This window comes from Aethalodelphis obliquidens, unplaced genomic scaffold (assembly GCF_003676395.1).
Source record: "Aethalodelphis obliquidens isolate GAN/ISIS:26980383/991018 unplaced genomic scaffold, ASM367639v1 scaffold42, whole genome shotgun sequence".
Taxonomy (NCBI): domain Eukaryota; kingdom Metazoa; phylum Chordata; class Mammalia; order Artiodactyla; family Delphinidae; genus Aethalodelphis; species Aethalodelphis obliquidens.
This window is the reverse complement of record NW_020837986.1, coordinates 11,062,679-11,079,740: the sequence shown is the minus strand read 5'-3', so window position 1 is coordinate 11,079,740 and position 17,062 is coordinate 11,062,679. Positions and strand designations below refer to the sequence as shown.

Here is a 17,062-nt window from a genome sequence, read left to right as displayed (position 1 = left end):
TCAACGCAACAAACTTTAGCCAAATTCAGCTTCCCCTGCTGCTCTTACTGACCTACCTTCTCTATGGGACCTCATTCTCGTTCCAAAATCCTATTTGGCAGAACCCAGGGCCCAGGTCGAATGTCTGAGGCTACAAAATGAATCCCTGTCCCTGTGCTGCCCTTGACTCTTACCTGCCCAACGTTGAAGGTCAGTGTGATGGCATAAAAGAAATTGGAGTTGGCACTTCCTGCATAAATCCAGAGGTGCCACAGGACAGGGAAGAGGAGGGAGCAGATGATGATGATGCAGGCGAGGACAAATACGTTTCGCAGGACTGCAAAGACAGACGATGGTCAGTTAGCCCAGGGCTGACTCCCGCTGGGGCCCTTTCCTTGCAGTGACGGCCCTGCAGGACAGAGTGGCCCACGAAGAGCTTGGTGTAGCTCAAAGGCAGAACCCCCCGCCATTCCCTCCCCAACACACACAAACTCAGAGGTGCCAGGGCGCCAAGACGCAGACCTCAGACCCGTGGCAATGGTTCCTCACACCCAAAGCTGGCAAGCGGTCCTAGATTTGGACTCTACCTCCCACTGTGGGCTCGGCTGGCTACAGTCGGCAAGCTGTGAATGCCTCTGGGCACCACAAGGAGGCATTTCAGCAAGACACTGCCCTCTAACCCCCAATCCCGGGGTGTCCAAGAGTAGCTCCTCTCCTGTCCCCAAGCAGGGTGCTATCTGACCAGTGAATCATGGATGGAAATGGCAGCATGAACCTCTCAGTATCTCTATGGTGCCACAGCCCTGGGTCTTAGGAATACATTTTCCATTCTCCTCAATTCACGTCTTAAGTCTCCTGCCCTGCTCTTCAAATGTCCCTCACTCTTCCTTAGACGATTTAAAAGTCTCTTTTTGACACCCTCCCTCTCTAACCTCACCCTCTACCCCCGGAAGGAATGCGGAATCCCACCAGGGAGAAAGCTCCCCCTAACGCTCCAGGGAGGACCTGCTACACAGGGTGGTCCGTGGGCAGGCAGGCTGAGTTCCGCTGGGGGAAGGCACAGCCTCGGCTTCAGAGAGACTTTGGTGAAAATTCCTGCTCTGCCACCAAGTTTCTCAGAGTCTCAGCTTCCCCATCTCTAAAATAGGGCTAAAATGCCTACTTCATGGGAGTGTTCCATGAACTAAACAAGTTGTGTGGAAAAGCTGGCACAGATGTATTACTGTGTGTTTTCCATTGCTATGGTAACAAATTACCACAAACTTAGTGGCTTAAACAATATAATTTATTATCTTACATTTTGGGAGGTCAGAAGTCCACAGACTCTGGTGGCTCTAGGGGAGAGTCCACTTGCTTGCCGGTGCGGCATGTAGAAGCTGCCTGCATTCGTGGCTCATGACTCCCTCCATCTTCAACCAGCAATGTCGGATTAAGTCCTTCTCACGTTGTATCACTATGGCCTCCTCTTTTGCCTCCCTCTTCCACTTTTTTTTTTTGGACTTCAGTTTTTAGAGCAGTTTTAGGTTCACAGCAAAACTGAGCAGAAGGTAAAGATTTCCCATATACCCACTGCCTCTACCTCTTCCACTCTTAAAGGCCCTTGTGATTACACTGGGCCCACCTGGATAACCCAGGATAATCTCCCCATCTGAAGGCCCTTTTGTCATGTAAGGTGATATAGTCACAGGTTCTGGGGATTATGAGATGGATATCTTTGTGGGGGGCAAGGAGGGGACATTATTCTGCCTATGACACTGTACTTTTTTTTTCTTTTAATTCACTAGGGGATATCTGACAATAGGATTATATACTATTATTGTTTCTTTCTTTACACTTTATTATATTTTTAAATAAAATAATAAATATTATTTAAACTTAATTAAAATAATATATTTTAAAAAAAATTACCACTTATAAAAAAAAACCTTAGGTCTGGTTCCCGGCAGGCACTTAGTGAATGGAAGTTCCCTTCCCCTCTCTGATCCTGACCTTCAGGAAATCCCTTCTCCCAAGTCAGAGTTTTGGGATATTTAAGAGATGGGGAAACCCCCGATCCTTAAGGCCTCTTGTCTCAGTTGTACAATGACTCGGTTGAAATGCTAAACTTGGGGTTCATGCATTGGAAAGGGGACTGGATTACAGACAAGGTTCTCAATTCTGGTTGTAAAATGAACTAACATGGGGAGCCTCACCCAGACTAAGTAAATCAGAGTCTATAGGGGTGGGGACCAGGCATCCATATTGTTTTTTTAATTTTTTAATTTATTTTTGGTTGCCTTGGTTCTTTGTTGCTGAGTGCGGGCTTTCTCAAGTTGCGGCGAGCAGGGGGTCCTCTTCGTTGCAATGCATGAGCTTCTCATTGCAGCGGCTTCTCTTGTTGCGGAGCACAGGCTCTAGTCTCGTGGGCTTTAGTAGTTATGTCACGCGGGCTCAGTAGTTGCGGTGCACAGGCTTAGTTGCTCCACGGCATGTGGGATCTTCCCGGACCAGGGATCGAACCCGTGTCCCCTGCAATGGCAGGTGGATTCTTAACCACTGTGCCACCAGGGAAGTACCTCATATTGGTTTCTAAAAGCTTCCCTGGTGATTCCAATATGCAGCCAAGGCTCTGAGCCACTAGATTACAGCTGCAGACCTTTGCCAAATAAGAGGCCCATAATGGTCTGCAACAGAGACTTCACTGGTCAGTGTCACAGTGAGAGTAAGGAGAAGGTAGTTCAGAGTTCTTATTAAAGCTGAATGTTTTCAACTTAAGCTTCATTCTTTCTTAAGAAATGATAGGTATCTTGTTGCCTGTTGCTGTTGTTAAAAAGTATTTTCCTTTATGAAATGGGGATGAATGACTAGTAGTTGACTGTTTTCATGTCTTCAGAAAAATAAAAAGTTGGCAACTCTGTCACCAGAATTTTTTGAAATGTTAGTGGTCCGTGAAATCCTACAATTTGGAAACATGGCTTGGAGGGCTTGCAAGGTCCTCTTTTCTGATCTGAAATTTCCACAATTCTGGGTTTTCAAAGCTGAGAGGTGAAAGCCCTGACTCAAGCCTTTCTGAGACCTGTCAGAAGCCTTTTCCTTGCTCCCAGAAACAGAAGTCTGGGAAAAGGGATGTGTGCGCTGAGAATTATTATTATTGTTATTATTATTAAATAGTGTTACAACCTCAAGAAAGAACATATCTATTTAACATTCCTCCACTCCAACATCACTATTTACATTTCTCAGTGGTTCTTTTTGATCCCCTGGAAATTATTTTGCTGAAAAGAATATACACTATTCCTAATATAAAACTCCTGTGGCCTGATAGTGCAGGGTAGGTCTTTGTTCCATGCCTCTAGCCACTCTGGATTTCAGACCAGGTGACAAGAAGGTGACCAAGTGCAGAGACTGAGAGAGGTTCACATGCAGCTCCTGGGTGCAATCACACAAAGCTGCGAAGATACATTCCCATGTGCCTGGAGGAACTGTCACCAGCATCCAGTTGGCTTCTGGCCTGTGGTGACCTTTGCAGGACTGGGGAGCTGCTACTCACTCTTGCTGGATGACAGGCCAGAGGATTACAGGTATATGCCAGAGCAGATGGAGCCAGGGACCTGGGGCACAGGACGGCTTGTTCCAGGCACCAGGAGGTGTCGGAGATGTCAGAGATGTCCAGGGCCTGATGAGATGCAACGGTTCACCCTTCATCAGACGTGCTAGGCCAGATGGAATCAGATTCCCCAAGTTCACTGGGTGACTTCATCGGATCTGTCGCTCCACCACTGACAAACTGAAACTTCAGGCAAGTCACTTTCCCTCTCTGAGCCTCAGGCATTCAGAAATAAAATTCCACTGAAAGAATCCAGTGTCACTGAGAGGGGCACAGAGGGGATTTAGGGACTTCAAAGGACGTGGTGATGTTTCTTTTCTTAAACTAGGTGCTGGGTACATGGGAATTTATTGTATTATTACATTTTATAATTAATTTTTTTGTTTGTTTGTTTGTTTGTTTGTTTGCTGTACACAGGCCTCTCACTGTTGTGGCCTCTCCCGTTGCGGAGCAGAGGCTCCGGACGCGCAGGCTCAGTGGCCATGGCTCACAGGCCCAGCCGCTCCGCAGCATGTGGGATCTTCCCAGACTGGGGCACGAACCTGTGTCCCCTGCATTGGCAGGCGGACTCTCAACCACTGCGCCACCAGGGAAGCCCCAATGAGTATTTTTAAATCAATATTCTTTTATCTTTATACAATAGTTTAATAAAAACAAAACATACACACTCACAAAATCCATCGCTTTGGTAACTGGCTCTTTGAGCTGGACCACTGCAGGCTGGCACAGGTTCTGCCAGCAGGCTGTTCCCTAACACCGCAATTGTGTGTCTGTATGATTCATCCTGGCCCCAAGCACCACAGAGTCCCGGTATCTGGGACCTGCACTCAGGGAAGGGCCCACGTGCCTCTTCTCCCCATTGAGCAGGACAGGAAAATAAAATGGTGAATGTGCGAGCAGGCATGCTGGCACTGGTAACTCATGTTTAAACTGAATTCTTAACCACATTAAAAGTCTGAATATATTCAACCTAGGCGTAAAGACTTCATAAAATCTCCACTCACATGTCCACAGGACCAGGCTGAAGATGCTCCCACATGAATGTAATGACTCACAGCTGTCATGCCCCAAACAGACACTCCAAGCCTGAATATTCTCTGCTGCAGGAGCTGCACCTCCAGGGGTGGCAGCCAACCCTCTCTGCAGGACTTTCAGACAAGCTGAACTTGCCCAGCCAGCCAGCAACAGCATCTACTAGCTCATCCAGGTTTCCAGAAACCCCATCCTTATTTTTTTGTGCCTCATCATCCCAGAGGGCATAAAATAGTTCATTTCAAGTTTTGAAACATATGTTTACTTCAGTGACTCTGAATGACTGACTACTGAGCCTGAAGCTTTGATGATGAAACTATGCAGCAGACCCCTCTGCTGCATAGTAATTATTACTACTAATAGTAGTAGTAATTATTACTACTAATTATTACTACTAATTAGTAGTAATTATTACTACTAATTATTACTACTAATTATTACTACTAATTATTACTACTAATAATAAATGTGGTGCTATTTACATTTATTTTTTCTCAAACTTAAAACACTCATGAAAGATATTCCCTCTATCTGACAGATGAAATAACGGGAGGCTCAGAAAGGTTAAATAACTTGCTAGTAATGGGAAAGCCAGGATGCAGACTCAAGGTGGTCTGGCTCCAGACTGTGTTCAGCAATATGGGATGAAAGATCTTACCGGGGGCAGACGCCCTGTGTGGGAGAGACAGCTAAAAAGGACTCTGTCTTGGGGGAAAGAGAATCAACATCCCCAAGACCCACCCTGTCACAAACTGGGGTATGTTCACATGTCTTGTGCTCTTGTGACTTGCCAAGCTGACTCTGAGCCCACTGGACCGGGTGATTCTTGTCTGTGCAATGAGGATGCCACAGACAGAAGATGCTACTTCCTGCTTCCAGTCTGGTCATCTGGTCACTGCCCCACCAGGCGTCACCTGGAGGAGCAGCCTGGCTTGTCCTGCCCACTCACCTGTTTACCTGTGCTCAGAGGCCAACTCCTACAGACAGGTTTCTTTCTAGCAGCTGGTCAGTTTCACTTCCTGGTTGACACCCAGCAGCCCCAAAACAACAACAAAGACTCACTGCCTCTGAAGCCTACCCTCCCCGAGTTCATTCCTGATACTTTGCTGTGCAAGGAAAGTTCAACAGCTCCCTTCCTGTTTTAGAGAATCAAGGGGTGTTGGGTCACTGGCACTGCCTCTTTATTAGGGAGGTTTAAAAAACCCATCCACAGGGCTTCCCTGGTGGCTCAGTGGTTGAGAGTCCGCCTGCCGATGCAGGGGACACGGGTTCGTGCCCCGGTCCGGGAAGATCCCACATGCCACGGAGCGGCTGGGCCCGTGAGCCGTGGCCGCTGAGCCTGCGCGTCCAGAGCCTGTGCTCCGCAATGGGAGAGGCCACACCAGTGAGAGGCCCACGTACCGCAAAAAAAAAAAAAAAAAAAAAACCTGATAACTAATAAGGACCTACTGTATAGCACAGGGAACTCTACTCAATACTCTGTAATGGCCTATATGGGAAAAGAATCTTAAAAAAAAGAGTGGATATATGTATAAATGATTCACTTTGCTGTACAACTGAAACTAACACAATATTGTAAATCAACTATACTCCAATAAAAATTATATATATATGTATAAAAAAACCCATCCACAAACATTTGTTGAGCTGTTCTGTGTGTCAGGTTTAATCCTGGGTGCTGGGGACACAGAGGCAAGTGAGTCATGAGCCTACCCTCAGGGAGCCCACAAACACTGAAAAGAACCCACACAGAGGGCAAAGAGCCCGACTCAGGGAAACACTAGGAAATACTAGAAAGCACAACCAGATCACTGCTACGCCGTCTTCTGAGGAAGGGATGGTTAGAGCTTTAAAGGGGTCTTCACGGCAGGTCAGAAGTCTAGTATTCCCCATCTGTCTTCTATGGACCTTTCAGTGCAGCACTGGGAAAGGGTAAGCCAAGGCCTAGTGCCACACTGTCCAACACGATAGCCACTAGCCATGTGTGGCTTCGTAAATTTAATTTAAATTAAAAGTTCCATTTCTCAGTCACACTAGTGGTTACTCTATTGGACTGTGCAGACATAGGGCATTTCTATCATCACAGAAAGCCCTAGTGGACAGTGCTGGCTGGAGGATCACACATCTGGATTCCAATGCCAGCCCTTCTATACTACTTACCAGTCATGTGACCTTGAACAAGTGGCTCTACCTTTCTGTACCTCAGTTTTTTCTTCTGCAAATGGGGATACTTTCCTCAAAGTCTGGTGTGAAGATAAAATGAACTAATGCAAGTAACACCCTTAGAATCACAGTGACCAGGTACACAGCACTCAATAAATGCTAGTATTATTATCACTAGTCCATAGCATCTAGGAGGCAGATATTGTGCCTCATGTCACTGTCTCTGTCTTGGTGCTGCCAGCACAGCAGATGCCCAGCAAATGCCTATCAATTCCTTTTCCCTGGCTGTTTTCATCCGGGGCTAGGTGACACAAATCTGCCACCAGGGGGTGAGAGGTGGGAGTACTCACATCTGTAGAGATGGTTCCACACAGGGAAGAAGGCCATGTAGAGGGCCACATCCCCCACTGTCGGGTAGGACTTGAAGATGGAGATGATGGCAATCTGGATGAACATGAAGAAGATAGGGTGCTCCCTGGGTAAGACAGGGCAGACAGACAGAGAGAGGAAGATCGGTCAGGGACCAGGCCCAGCCCAGAGACTCCTGACCCCATCCCTGAAACCCAAAAATACTCTCCAGGGGACTTCATGGAAGCATTGGCTCTGCTACCCACAAGACACGGGGCCGGGCCAAGCAGCAGAGCAGAAAACTGCAGGGACCCAGAGATGCCCAGAGGTGGTGAGAAGAGCCCAGCAAACACTAGAGAAAGAGCCCACAGAGATGTTTCAATCAAGCCCCACCCCTGCCAGCTCTGGGCCTTCCGCCAGGAGCCGCCGAGGAAGAGAACACATGAAGTCAGCGCCCTTTATTACTGGGCTTAAATGACTGCTTGTCAGAGTTATCAGGCAGCCACCCATGCCAGAGGCCCCTCTAACACTGCACCCAGGGCAGGAGGTGCCTCCTTGCTGATACTTTGTTTCTCTGACAACAGGGTCAGTGGGGACTACAGATCTTTAGCTATGATGAGCTTCTTTCCAGAAAGAGAACTGACAGCTGCATGCAGCTTTTCGCTCTTAAGGGCTGGAATTGGAGTTCTTGTTACCTTAAACTAGTAACACTGCCTACCATTTCCTGAACCCTCACTTGTGCAAAGTTCTGTGCTAGGCCCTTTTCTTGCATCATTACATGTGATCCTCACTATACCTCAACTACCCCTCTAGATAGGCAATGCTGTCACCACATTTGCAGCTGAGGAAATCAGGTTCAGAGAAGATAAGAGAGTCTGTAAGTGATGGAGCTGTTTGTCTCTAGAACCCCTAAGCACCACCAGTGCTATTCTCCTGAGTGCCCAGCAGGATCACAGCTCTGATCAAGGAGGATGAGACAGAACTCAATCTCCTGTGCTCCTCCGAGAACTGACCAAGTGCTGAAGGGAAGCCAACAGGAAGAAGCGAGCTGTGCACCCTGCTCAGCTACACCTAAACAACATGCACGTGGCCTACTTCCACACAGGACATGGATATCCAGCTCATGAAGGTTTTCTTCAGGTTAATGGCATGGATTCTCCTCTTGCAGGTCAAAGGTCAGGGTGACTCAACGGGTATAAATCTGAGATGTGGAGACAAACGTGTACACACCCAAACACTATATAGCAAATGACTCAGAAACTCAGCTTGGCAAAGTCACGCAGTCCTGTAGCCTCTAGGAAGGGTCCACCTACCTCAATGAGCATCTTCCTAAAGCTAATCCAAGTCACTGGCTCTGGGCTTCTTAGGTAGCTGGTAACAGCTGCACCATTCCTATGAAAAAGCTAATGACAATGTAGTACCAAAAAACATGGAGACCAGAACCCCCTGCAACAGTGCCTGGGGAGAGGCGCCCTGGAGGGCCTGTTCTCACAAAGCTGGCACTGCAGGGGCCAGAGTGGAACTTCATATCCAGGCACAGGAGGGCAGCTGCAGAGGAGGTCAGGTATCTTCGTATCTTCTGTCCCCACAACTCTGAGGTCCTGGCTGGGGTTGGGTGGAGGGGAGGGTGTCACAAGATGGTGGTGCTACTGTCTACCCAGGAGCTGTCTGTGGCCTTTCACGTGCCAACAACAGAAGCTGCTGGAGAGCTGGCTACACAGAGTGAGGAAAGGTGCTCCGGGCTCCCTGCTTCTCTCAGCCCAGTGGCTGGGCCTGACCAGAACAAGGGCAGGAAATGTGGACCACAGACAGCTGAAGAGCTTGGCTGAGTAAGGCTGCCAGGATTCTGGAGCCTGCCGGGCCAAGGAAGAATGGTTTTCTGTCAGATACCAGGCCAAGGCTATGTCATGGGAAGGAAACATCGACTCTGAGCTTTTATAGACTAGGAACCATGTGCATTGGTTCACTGGCCATGGAGAATGGCAGGAAGGTTTGAGCAGAGAACTCAAGCTCTTAAAATCTAAATCAAACTCTTCCAGCCTCCCTGGACCACACAGGCATATCTATGCCTGTTGGTGCCTGTTTTCCCTTCTCTGAAGCTAGGATAATAGAACCATTTCTGGGACCTACTATAAGTGATCTCTCTCAGGAGCCTGGCATGGTGCAGGGGACTGAGCATAGATTCTGGAGCCAAGCAAACCTGGGTCTGAATCCCTGCTCCATGCTTACTGACTGCGTGACTCCGGGAAAATTGTTCCACCTCTCTGAACGGCAATTTCCTCAACTATAAAATGGAAGTGATAATAACATAATGCCTACCTCCAAGAGTTGCTGGAAGGGTTAGGTATGAATATTGTCAAAAAGCCTAGAAAGGTGGGATGGACAAAACATGTTAGCCCTCTTACACTGCAGAAGAGAGCTTTATAGGCAACCCTTTTGAGGGAAACTGATCAGATGATTAAACAGAGCTGCAGGTAGCCAGCCTCCCAACTAATACATCCTGAGTCCCTTTGAGCAAACTGTCACTGGGATGCTGATGAACACCCAAAAAGATCCACTTTTTCCAAGGATACCTTCCACACCCCAACACTGCTCTTGTTTAGAACAGTGACTGGGCTCAGCAGCAATGTGGGTTCAAGTCCCCCAAAGTGAGGCCAGGGGAAATACAGGGCTCCAAAGCACTGTCTCTGCACCCTGTACTCACGTGTGATTCTATTGCTGCGTGCAGCCAAGCCACTGAAGCGACTGAGGGCAGGGTTCCCTGGGCAAAAATGGCACAAACCTGATAGCAGATGTTCCCAGTTTGAAGGGCACCTGTAAAGCTACAAATGACTCTGTGGACAAAAAACCAGCAGGTCCAACCACTTACTTTAGCTTTATGGCTAAGGGGATGGTGTAGAAGAAGACGTTGATCTGAAACACACATACGAAGAAGAGGCTGAAGTGCTCAAACATCTCTGCAAAGAAGTACCAGAAGAGGCCAATGTTTGGAGTAAGATCTGGAACGGAAAGTCTGGAATAAAGATAAAAAAGGGAGAGAAAAAACACAGAGAAGTTATGAATGATCTGCTTTGACCTGGTTTTCTCCTGAAGGCTTTGGTCGCTGCTGGGCAGTCAAGGATGACTTTGTCTCCACAGAGGTCAGGATGTGAGGGGCTCTCCAGGCAACCGGGATATATGTAATTAACAAAAACAAGGGGCAGAGACACAGAGAATAATAACCCATAAAAAATATTGCCTGAACCAAACTCTGGCATGCATCAAAGAGCTGAGACAAGGCAGGGATTCGTGCTAGAAATCAAAAGACCAGCCCCTCTTTTACTGCCCAAGATATATGTGCTCAAAACCAGGAAATGCCCATCACTGTAGCAAAAGAGGAATGGGTTTGAAATAAACAATACCTATTTTGAGCATTCTAAAGACTTGTCTGGAAGACAAGGTCAAAGATCCTGTTCCTGCCCATTCTTGTTCCACATGCCCACAGCAGGAGCCAGAAGACTGAGTGCCTGACACTGCAGTGAGACGTCTAGGGGCCCGAGGAACCACTGCCAGGTTCTGGCTAGGATCCCAGACCTTGTTTGAGAAATAAGGGTTTAACTGGAAAACTTTTTGTCTGGTTATATCAGATAAAGATTGGCTGCAATTCTGGCCGTTCTAAAAATTTTACATTACATTAAAAAATATATAAGGGGTTGAAACTGATGTCAATTTACAATTTTAAAAGTACAAGTGAAGCATGGAAAGGGAGAGAGAGGCAATAGTTCATGGTCAGATTTCTCTGACGAAGGCCTCCACCCAGGGCAAGTCTTTGCTTCCTGCTGTAACTACATTTCCTTTTCTGTGAAATGAGGTAAAGAACACAATCTGTGGACCAGCAGAAAACTAGGAAAAGTTATTCATCGGCGTTATAAACTCTTATCTGAGGCAGAGCATGAAAAGCTGAAGGTTACTAAGTCATTGTTAGGCTCAGCCAGGATTTAACACAAATAAGCAGCCCAGAATCCCAAAGGGGAGCCTGCCACAGATCCCTTTCCCACCCTGGCAGGTTTAAGTGTCTATCACCCACTGAGCTGTGAGTTCCTTCAGGCTTGGGCAGTTATCTTCCTCAGCATATCACAGACAGAATATGTGGAAATGCCTGCAGAATTCATCCTGCAAACCCTTTTTGATTTTCTCTAAAAGTCTGACATATTTTATTGGCTTTATTTTAAAACTGCTGGAGACCCTCTTGCAATAGAGGAATACATCCATTACTGTTTCGGATTGAATCAAAACCTCCCAGTCAGAGGCTGGTAGTTGCTCTGGATGTTCCCAGAGAGTGTTCTTTAATCGCACTAGATCAAGCCAGTGGTCCTCAAAGAGTGTTCCCTGGACTGGCAGCAACAGCATCACCTGAAAATTTATTAGAAATGCAAATTCTGGGGTCCCTACTCCAGACTTACTTAATCAGAACCTCTGGAGGTGGAGACCAGCAATCTGGGTGTTGAAGCCCTGCAGGTGATTCTGATGCACACTAAAGTTTGAGGACGACTGCTCTAGATGCTGCCTGTGCTTGCTCGCCCTCTGATTCCAGGTGGAGCTGTGAAAACTAAATTAGCTTCCAGAGGTTTTCTAATGAGGTCATTACTTACATGAAGCCATAGACTGCAGGGATGAAATCCCAGGAACTGAGAAGGAAGAAGGAGAGGCAAACAATTACCACCAGGCTTCCCAAGTACATCGTAGCATACTCCCAAGAGAAGATCCAGAAGGCTTTGCTCTTCACTTTCACGGGTATGTATTGCCGCTGGGAGAGAAGGCAGAATGGTACATTTAAGGATCTCAAGGACAAACAGCAGTTATCAGACTAAACTTCAAGATCCCTCCTGGAAAACACAGGACACAGAATAGGTGAAAAATCAAAGGATTGAAAATATATGCTAGGTAAACACTAACCAAAAGAAAATTAGTTTGGTTATTGTTACCAGATAAAATAGACTTTAATGTAAAACGTAATGCAGAGATAAAGATGTTCTATCATGATAAAACGTTCATCAGAAAGATATTACAGCTCTAAACTTGCAGGTACCTAATAACACAGTCTCAAGGTATATAAAACAAACTTGGACAGAGCTACAAAGGAAAAAATACACAAATCCATCATCAGTGGATAACTAGTAGATCTAATAGACAAAAATCAGTAATGAAGTAGAAATATGAATAACACACTTCATGAATTTATTCACAAAAGATCTTAAAAAACAAATACACTCGGGCTTCCCTGGTGGCGCAGTGGTTAAGAATCCGCCTGCCAATGCTGGGGACATGGGTTTGATCCCTGGTCCGGGAAGATCCCACATGCCGCGGAGCAACTAAGCCTGTGCGCCAAAACTACTGAGCCTGTGCTCTAGAGCCTGTGAGCCATAACTATGGAGCCCGTGTGTCACAACTACTGAGCCTGTGCTCTAGAGCCCATGAGCCACAACTACTGAGCCCCTGTGCCACAGCTACTGAAGCCCACTCGCCTAGAGCCCTGCTCTGCAACAAGAGAATCCATCACAACGAGAAGGCCACGTACTGCAACGAAGAGTAGCCCCCACTCGCTGCAACCAGAGAAAAGCCCGCGCACAGCAATGAAGACCCAACTCGGCCAAAAACAATAAATAAAATAAAATAACAAAATAAACAAATTTATATAATATAAAAAGACAAATACACTTATAAAACAGGGTACCTGGAGGATTCACATTCATTTAAAACATTTTGGGGGATTTATAAAAACTGACCACATACCTGAATCAGGCCATAAAGCAATATCAACAGACTTTAAGGAATCTGTATCATAGAGACCTCATGCTCTGACCATAATGCAATTTCTCAAAATCTTTAATAAAAAGATTACCTATAAATACATTAGGAAAGTGTTAAACACTTTTGCAAATAACTCAGGAGTCAAAGAAGGAATGATAACAGATAGCTTTGATGTTAGAAATTAATGGCTGGGACTTCCCTGGTGGCGCAGTGGTTGGGAGTCCTCCTGCCAATGCAGGGGACACGGGTTTGAGCCCTGGTCCGGGAAGATCCCACATGCCGTGGAGCAACTAAGACAGTGCACCACAACTACTGAGCCTGCACTCCAGAGCCCGTAAGCCACAACTGCTGAGCCCGTGTGCTGCAACTACTGAGGCCTGCGTGCCAGGAGCCCGTGCTCCGCAACAGGAGAGGCCACCGCAATGAGAAGCCTGCACACTGCAACAAAGAGTAGCCCCTGCTCACCACAACCGGAGAAAACCCATGCGCAGCAATGAAGACCCAAAGCAGCCAAAAATAAATTTAAAAAAAAAGTTATAAAAAAAAAAGAAATTAATGGTTATAAGAGAATTCCCTGGCAGTCCAGTGGTTAGGACTCCGTGCTTCCACTGCTGGGGGCCTGGGTTTGATCCCTGATCGGGGAACTAAGATCCCGCAAGCAACGCAGCACAGACAAAAAAAAAGAAAGAAATTAATGGTTATGAAAATACCTTATATCACTATTCAGGTAATACAGATAAAACAGTACTCTGAGGGAAACATACAACCATATTAATCATATTTGAATGGAAGGCTGAAAATAAATAAACATCCTTTTTAAGATATTAGAAAAAGAACAGAATACACTTCAAAAAAAGGAAGGAAATAATAAAAGTAAGAGTAGAATCTGTGGAAACAGAAAACAAAGTTATAACACAGGCACACCTCATTTTACTGCACTTTGCTGTATTGTACTTCACAGACACTGTGCTTTTCACAAACTGGAGGTTTGTGGCAACCCTAAGGGCACAATTTTTCCAAAAGCATTTGATCACTTCATATCTCTGTGTCACATTTTGGTAATTCTTGCAATATTTCAAACTTTTTCATTATTATTGTTATGGTGACCCGTGATCAGTGATCTTTGATGTTACTATTGTAATTGCCTTGGTAAACCATGAACTGCATCCATACAAGACAGCGAACAATTGATAAACGTGTGTGCTCTGACTGCTCCATTGACCAACTGTTCCCCTGTCTCTCTCCCTCTCCTCAGGCCTCCCGATTCCCTGAGACATAACAATATTAAAATTAGGCCAACTAATAACCCTACAGTGGCCTCTAAGTGTTCAAATCAAAGGAAGTGTTGCATACTTCTCACTTTAAATCAAAAGCTAGAAATAGGCTAGCCTGAACCAAGATGGCGGAGTAGAAGGACGTGCTCTCACTCCCTCTTGCGAGAACACCAGAATCACAACTAGCTGCTGGACAATCATCGACAGGGAGACACTGGAATACCAAAAAAGATATCCCACATCCAAAGACAAAGGAGAAGCCACAATGAGATGGTAGGAGAGGCGCAATCACAGCAAAACCAAATCCCATAACTGCTGGGTGGGTGACTCACAGACTGGAGAACACTTATACCACAGAAGCCCACCCACTGGAGTGAAGGTTCTGAGCCCCAAGTCAGGCTTCCCCACCTGGGGGTCTGGCAACGGGAGAAGGAATTCCTAGAGAATCAGACTTTGAAGGCTAGTGGGATTTGATTGCAGGACTTCAACAGGACTGGGGGAAACAGAGACTCCACTCTTGGAGGGCACACACAAAGTAGTGTGCACATCGGAACCCAGGAGGGAAGGAGCAGTGACCCCTGGAGAGACTGAACCACACCTACCTGCTGGTGCTGGAGGGTCTCCTGCAGAGGCGGGGGGGGGGGTGGCTGTGGCTCACCATGGTGACAAGAACACTGGCAGCAGAAGTTCTGGGAAGTACTCCTTGGCGTGAGCCCTCCCAGAGTCTGCCATTAGCCCTACCAAAGAGCCCAGGTAGGCTCCAGTGTTGGGTTACCTCAGGCCAAACAACAAACAGGGAGGGAACCCAGTCCCACCCATCAGCAGTCAAGCAGATTAAAGTTTTACTGAGCTCTGCCCACCAGAGCAACACCCAGCTCTACCCACCACCAGTCCCTCCCACCAGGAAACCTGCACAAGCCTCTTAGATAGCCTCATCCACCAGAGAGCAGACAGCAGAAGCAAGAAGAACTACAGTCCTACAGCCTGTGGAACAAAAACCACATTCTCAGAAAGATAGACAAGATGAAAAGGCAGAGGGCTACGTACCAGATGAAGGAACAAGATAACACCCCAGAAAAACAACTAAATGAAGTAGAGATAGGCAACCTTCCAGAAAAAGAATTCAGAAAAATGATAGTGAAGATGATCCAGGACCTCAGAAAAAGAATGGAGGCAAAGATCGAGAAGATGCAAGAAACGTTTAACAAAGACCTAGAAGAATTAAAGAACAAACAAACAGAGATGAACAATACAATAACTGAAATGAAAACTACACTAGAAGGAATCAATAGCAGAATAACTGAGGCAGAAGAACGGATAAGTGACCTGGAAGACAGAATGGTGGAATTCACTGCTGCGGAACAGAATAAAGAAAACAGAATGAAAAGAAATGAAGACAGCCTAAGAGACCTCTGGGACAACATTAAATGCAACATTTGCATTATAGGGGTCCCAGAAGGAGAAGAGAGAGAGAAAGGACCAGAGAAAATATTTGAAGAGATTATAGTCGAAAATTTCCGTAACATCAGAAACGAAATAGCCACCCAAGTCCAGGAAGTGCAGCGAGTCCCATACAGGATAAAAACAAGTAGAAACATGCCGAGACACATAGTAATCAAATTGGCAAAAATTAAAGACAAAGAAAAATTATTGAAAGCAGCAAGGGAAAAATGACAAATAACATACACGGGAACTCCCATAAGGGTAACAGCTGATTTCTCAGCAGAAATTCTACAAGCCAGAAGGGAGTGGCATGATATATTTAAAGTGATGAAAGGGAAGAACCTACAACCAAGATTACTCTACCCAGCAAGGATCTTATTCAGATTCGATAGAGAGGTCAAAAGCGTTACAGACAAGCAAAACCTAAGAGAATTCAGCACCACCAAACCAGCTTACAACAAATGCTAAAGGAACTTCTCTAAGTTGGAGACACAAGAGAAGAAAAGGACCTACAAAAACAAACCAAAACAATTAAGAAAATGGATATAGGGACGTACATATCGATAATTACCTTAAACGTGAATGGATTAAATGCTCCAAGCAAAAGACATAGGCTTGCTGAATGGATACAAAAACAAGACCTATATATATGCTGTCTATAAGAGACCCACTTCAGACTTCGGGACACATACAGACTGAAAGTGAGGGGATGGAAAAAGATATTGCATGCAAATGGAAATCAAAAGAAATCTGGAGTAGCAATACTCATATCAGATAAAATAAACTTTAAAATAAAGAATGTTACAAGAGACAAGGAAGGACACTACATAATGATCAAGGGATCAATCCAAGAAGAAGATATAACAATTATAAATATATATGCACCCAACATAGGAGCACCTCAATATATAAGGCAACTGCTAACAGCTGTAAAAGAGGAAATCGACAGTAACACAATAATAGTGGGGGACTTTAACACCTCACTTACACCAATGGAGAGATCATCCAAAATGAAAATAAATAAGGAAACAGAAGCTTTAAATAATACAATAGGTCAGATAGACTTAATTGATATTTATAGGACATTCCATCCAAAAACAGCAGATTACACTTTCTTCTCAAGTGCACACAGAACATTCTCCAGGATAGATCACATCTTGGGTCAGAAATCAAGCCTCAGTAAATTTAAGAAAATTGAAATCATATCAAGCATCTTTTCTAACCACAACGTTATGAGATTAGAACTCAATTACAGGGGAAAAAAACCGTAAAAAACACAAATCCATGGAGGCTAAACAATATGTTACTAAATAACCAGATCATTGTAGAAATCAAAAAGGAAATCAAAAAATACCTAGAGGGCTTCCCTGGTGGTGCAGTGGTTGAGAGTCCGCCTGCCGATGCAGGGGACATGGGTTCGTGCCCCGGTCCGGGAAGATCCCATATG

At 45.7% G+C, this 17,062-nt stretch overlaps 1 protein-coding gene across 8 annotated transcripts in view; it reads right to left on the bottom strand.

The window, feature by feature from the left end:
* PIGU (phosphatidylinositol glycan anchor biosynthesis class U) overlaps positions 1–17,062 on the bottom strand; it is a 126,751-nt gene that overhangs the window by 34,030 nt on the left and 75,659 nt on the right. For 3 of the 8 annotated variants that reach the window (XM_027078541.1, XM_027078540.1, XM_027078542.1), the window contains exons 8-11: positions 11,740–11,894; positions 9,978–10,121; positions 7,111–7,235; positions 174–316 (exon numbers count right to left, since the gene is read on the bottom strand). In XM_027078541.1, the coding sequence (XP_026934342.1) occupies positions 174–316; positions 7,111–7,235; positions 9,978–10,121; positions 11,740–11,894 (567 nt within the window). The remainder of the gene's footprint in view (positions 1–173; positions 317–7,110; positions 7,236–9,977; positions 10,122–11,739; positions 11,895–17,062) is intronic. The other 5 variants (XM_027078544.1, XM_027078545.1, XM_027078543.1 and 2 more) reach the window with 2 other exon arrangements.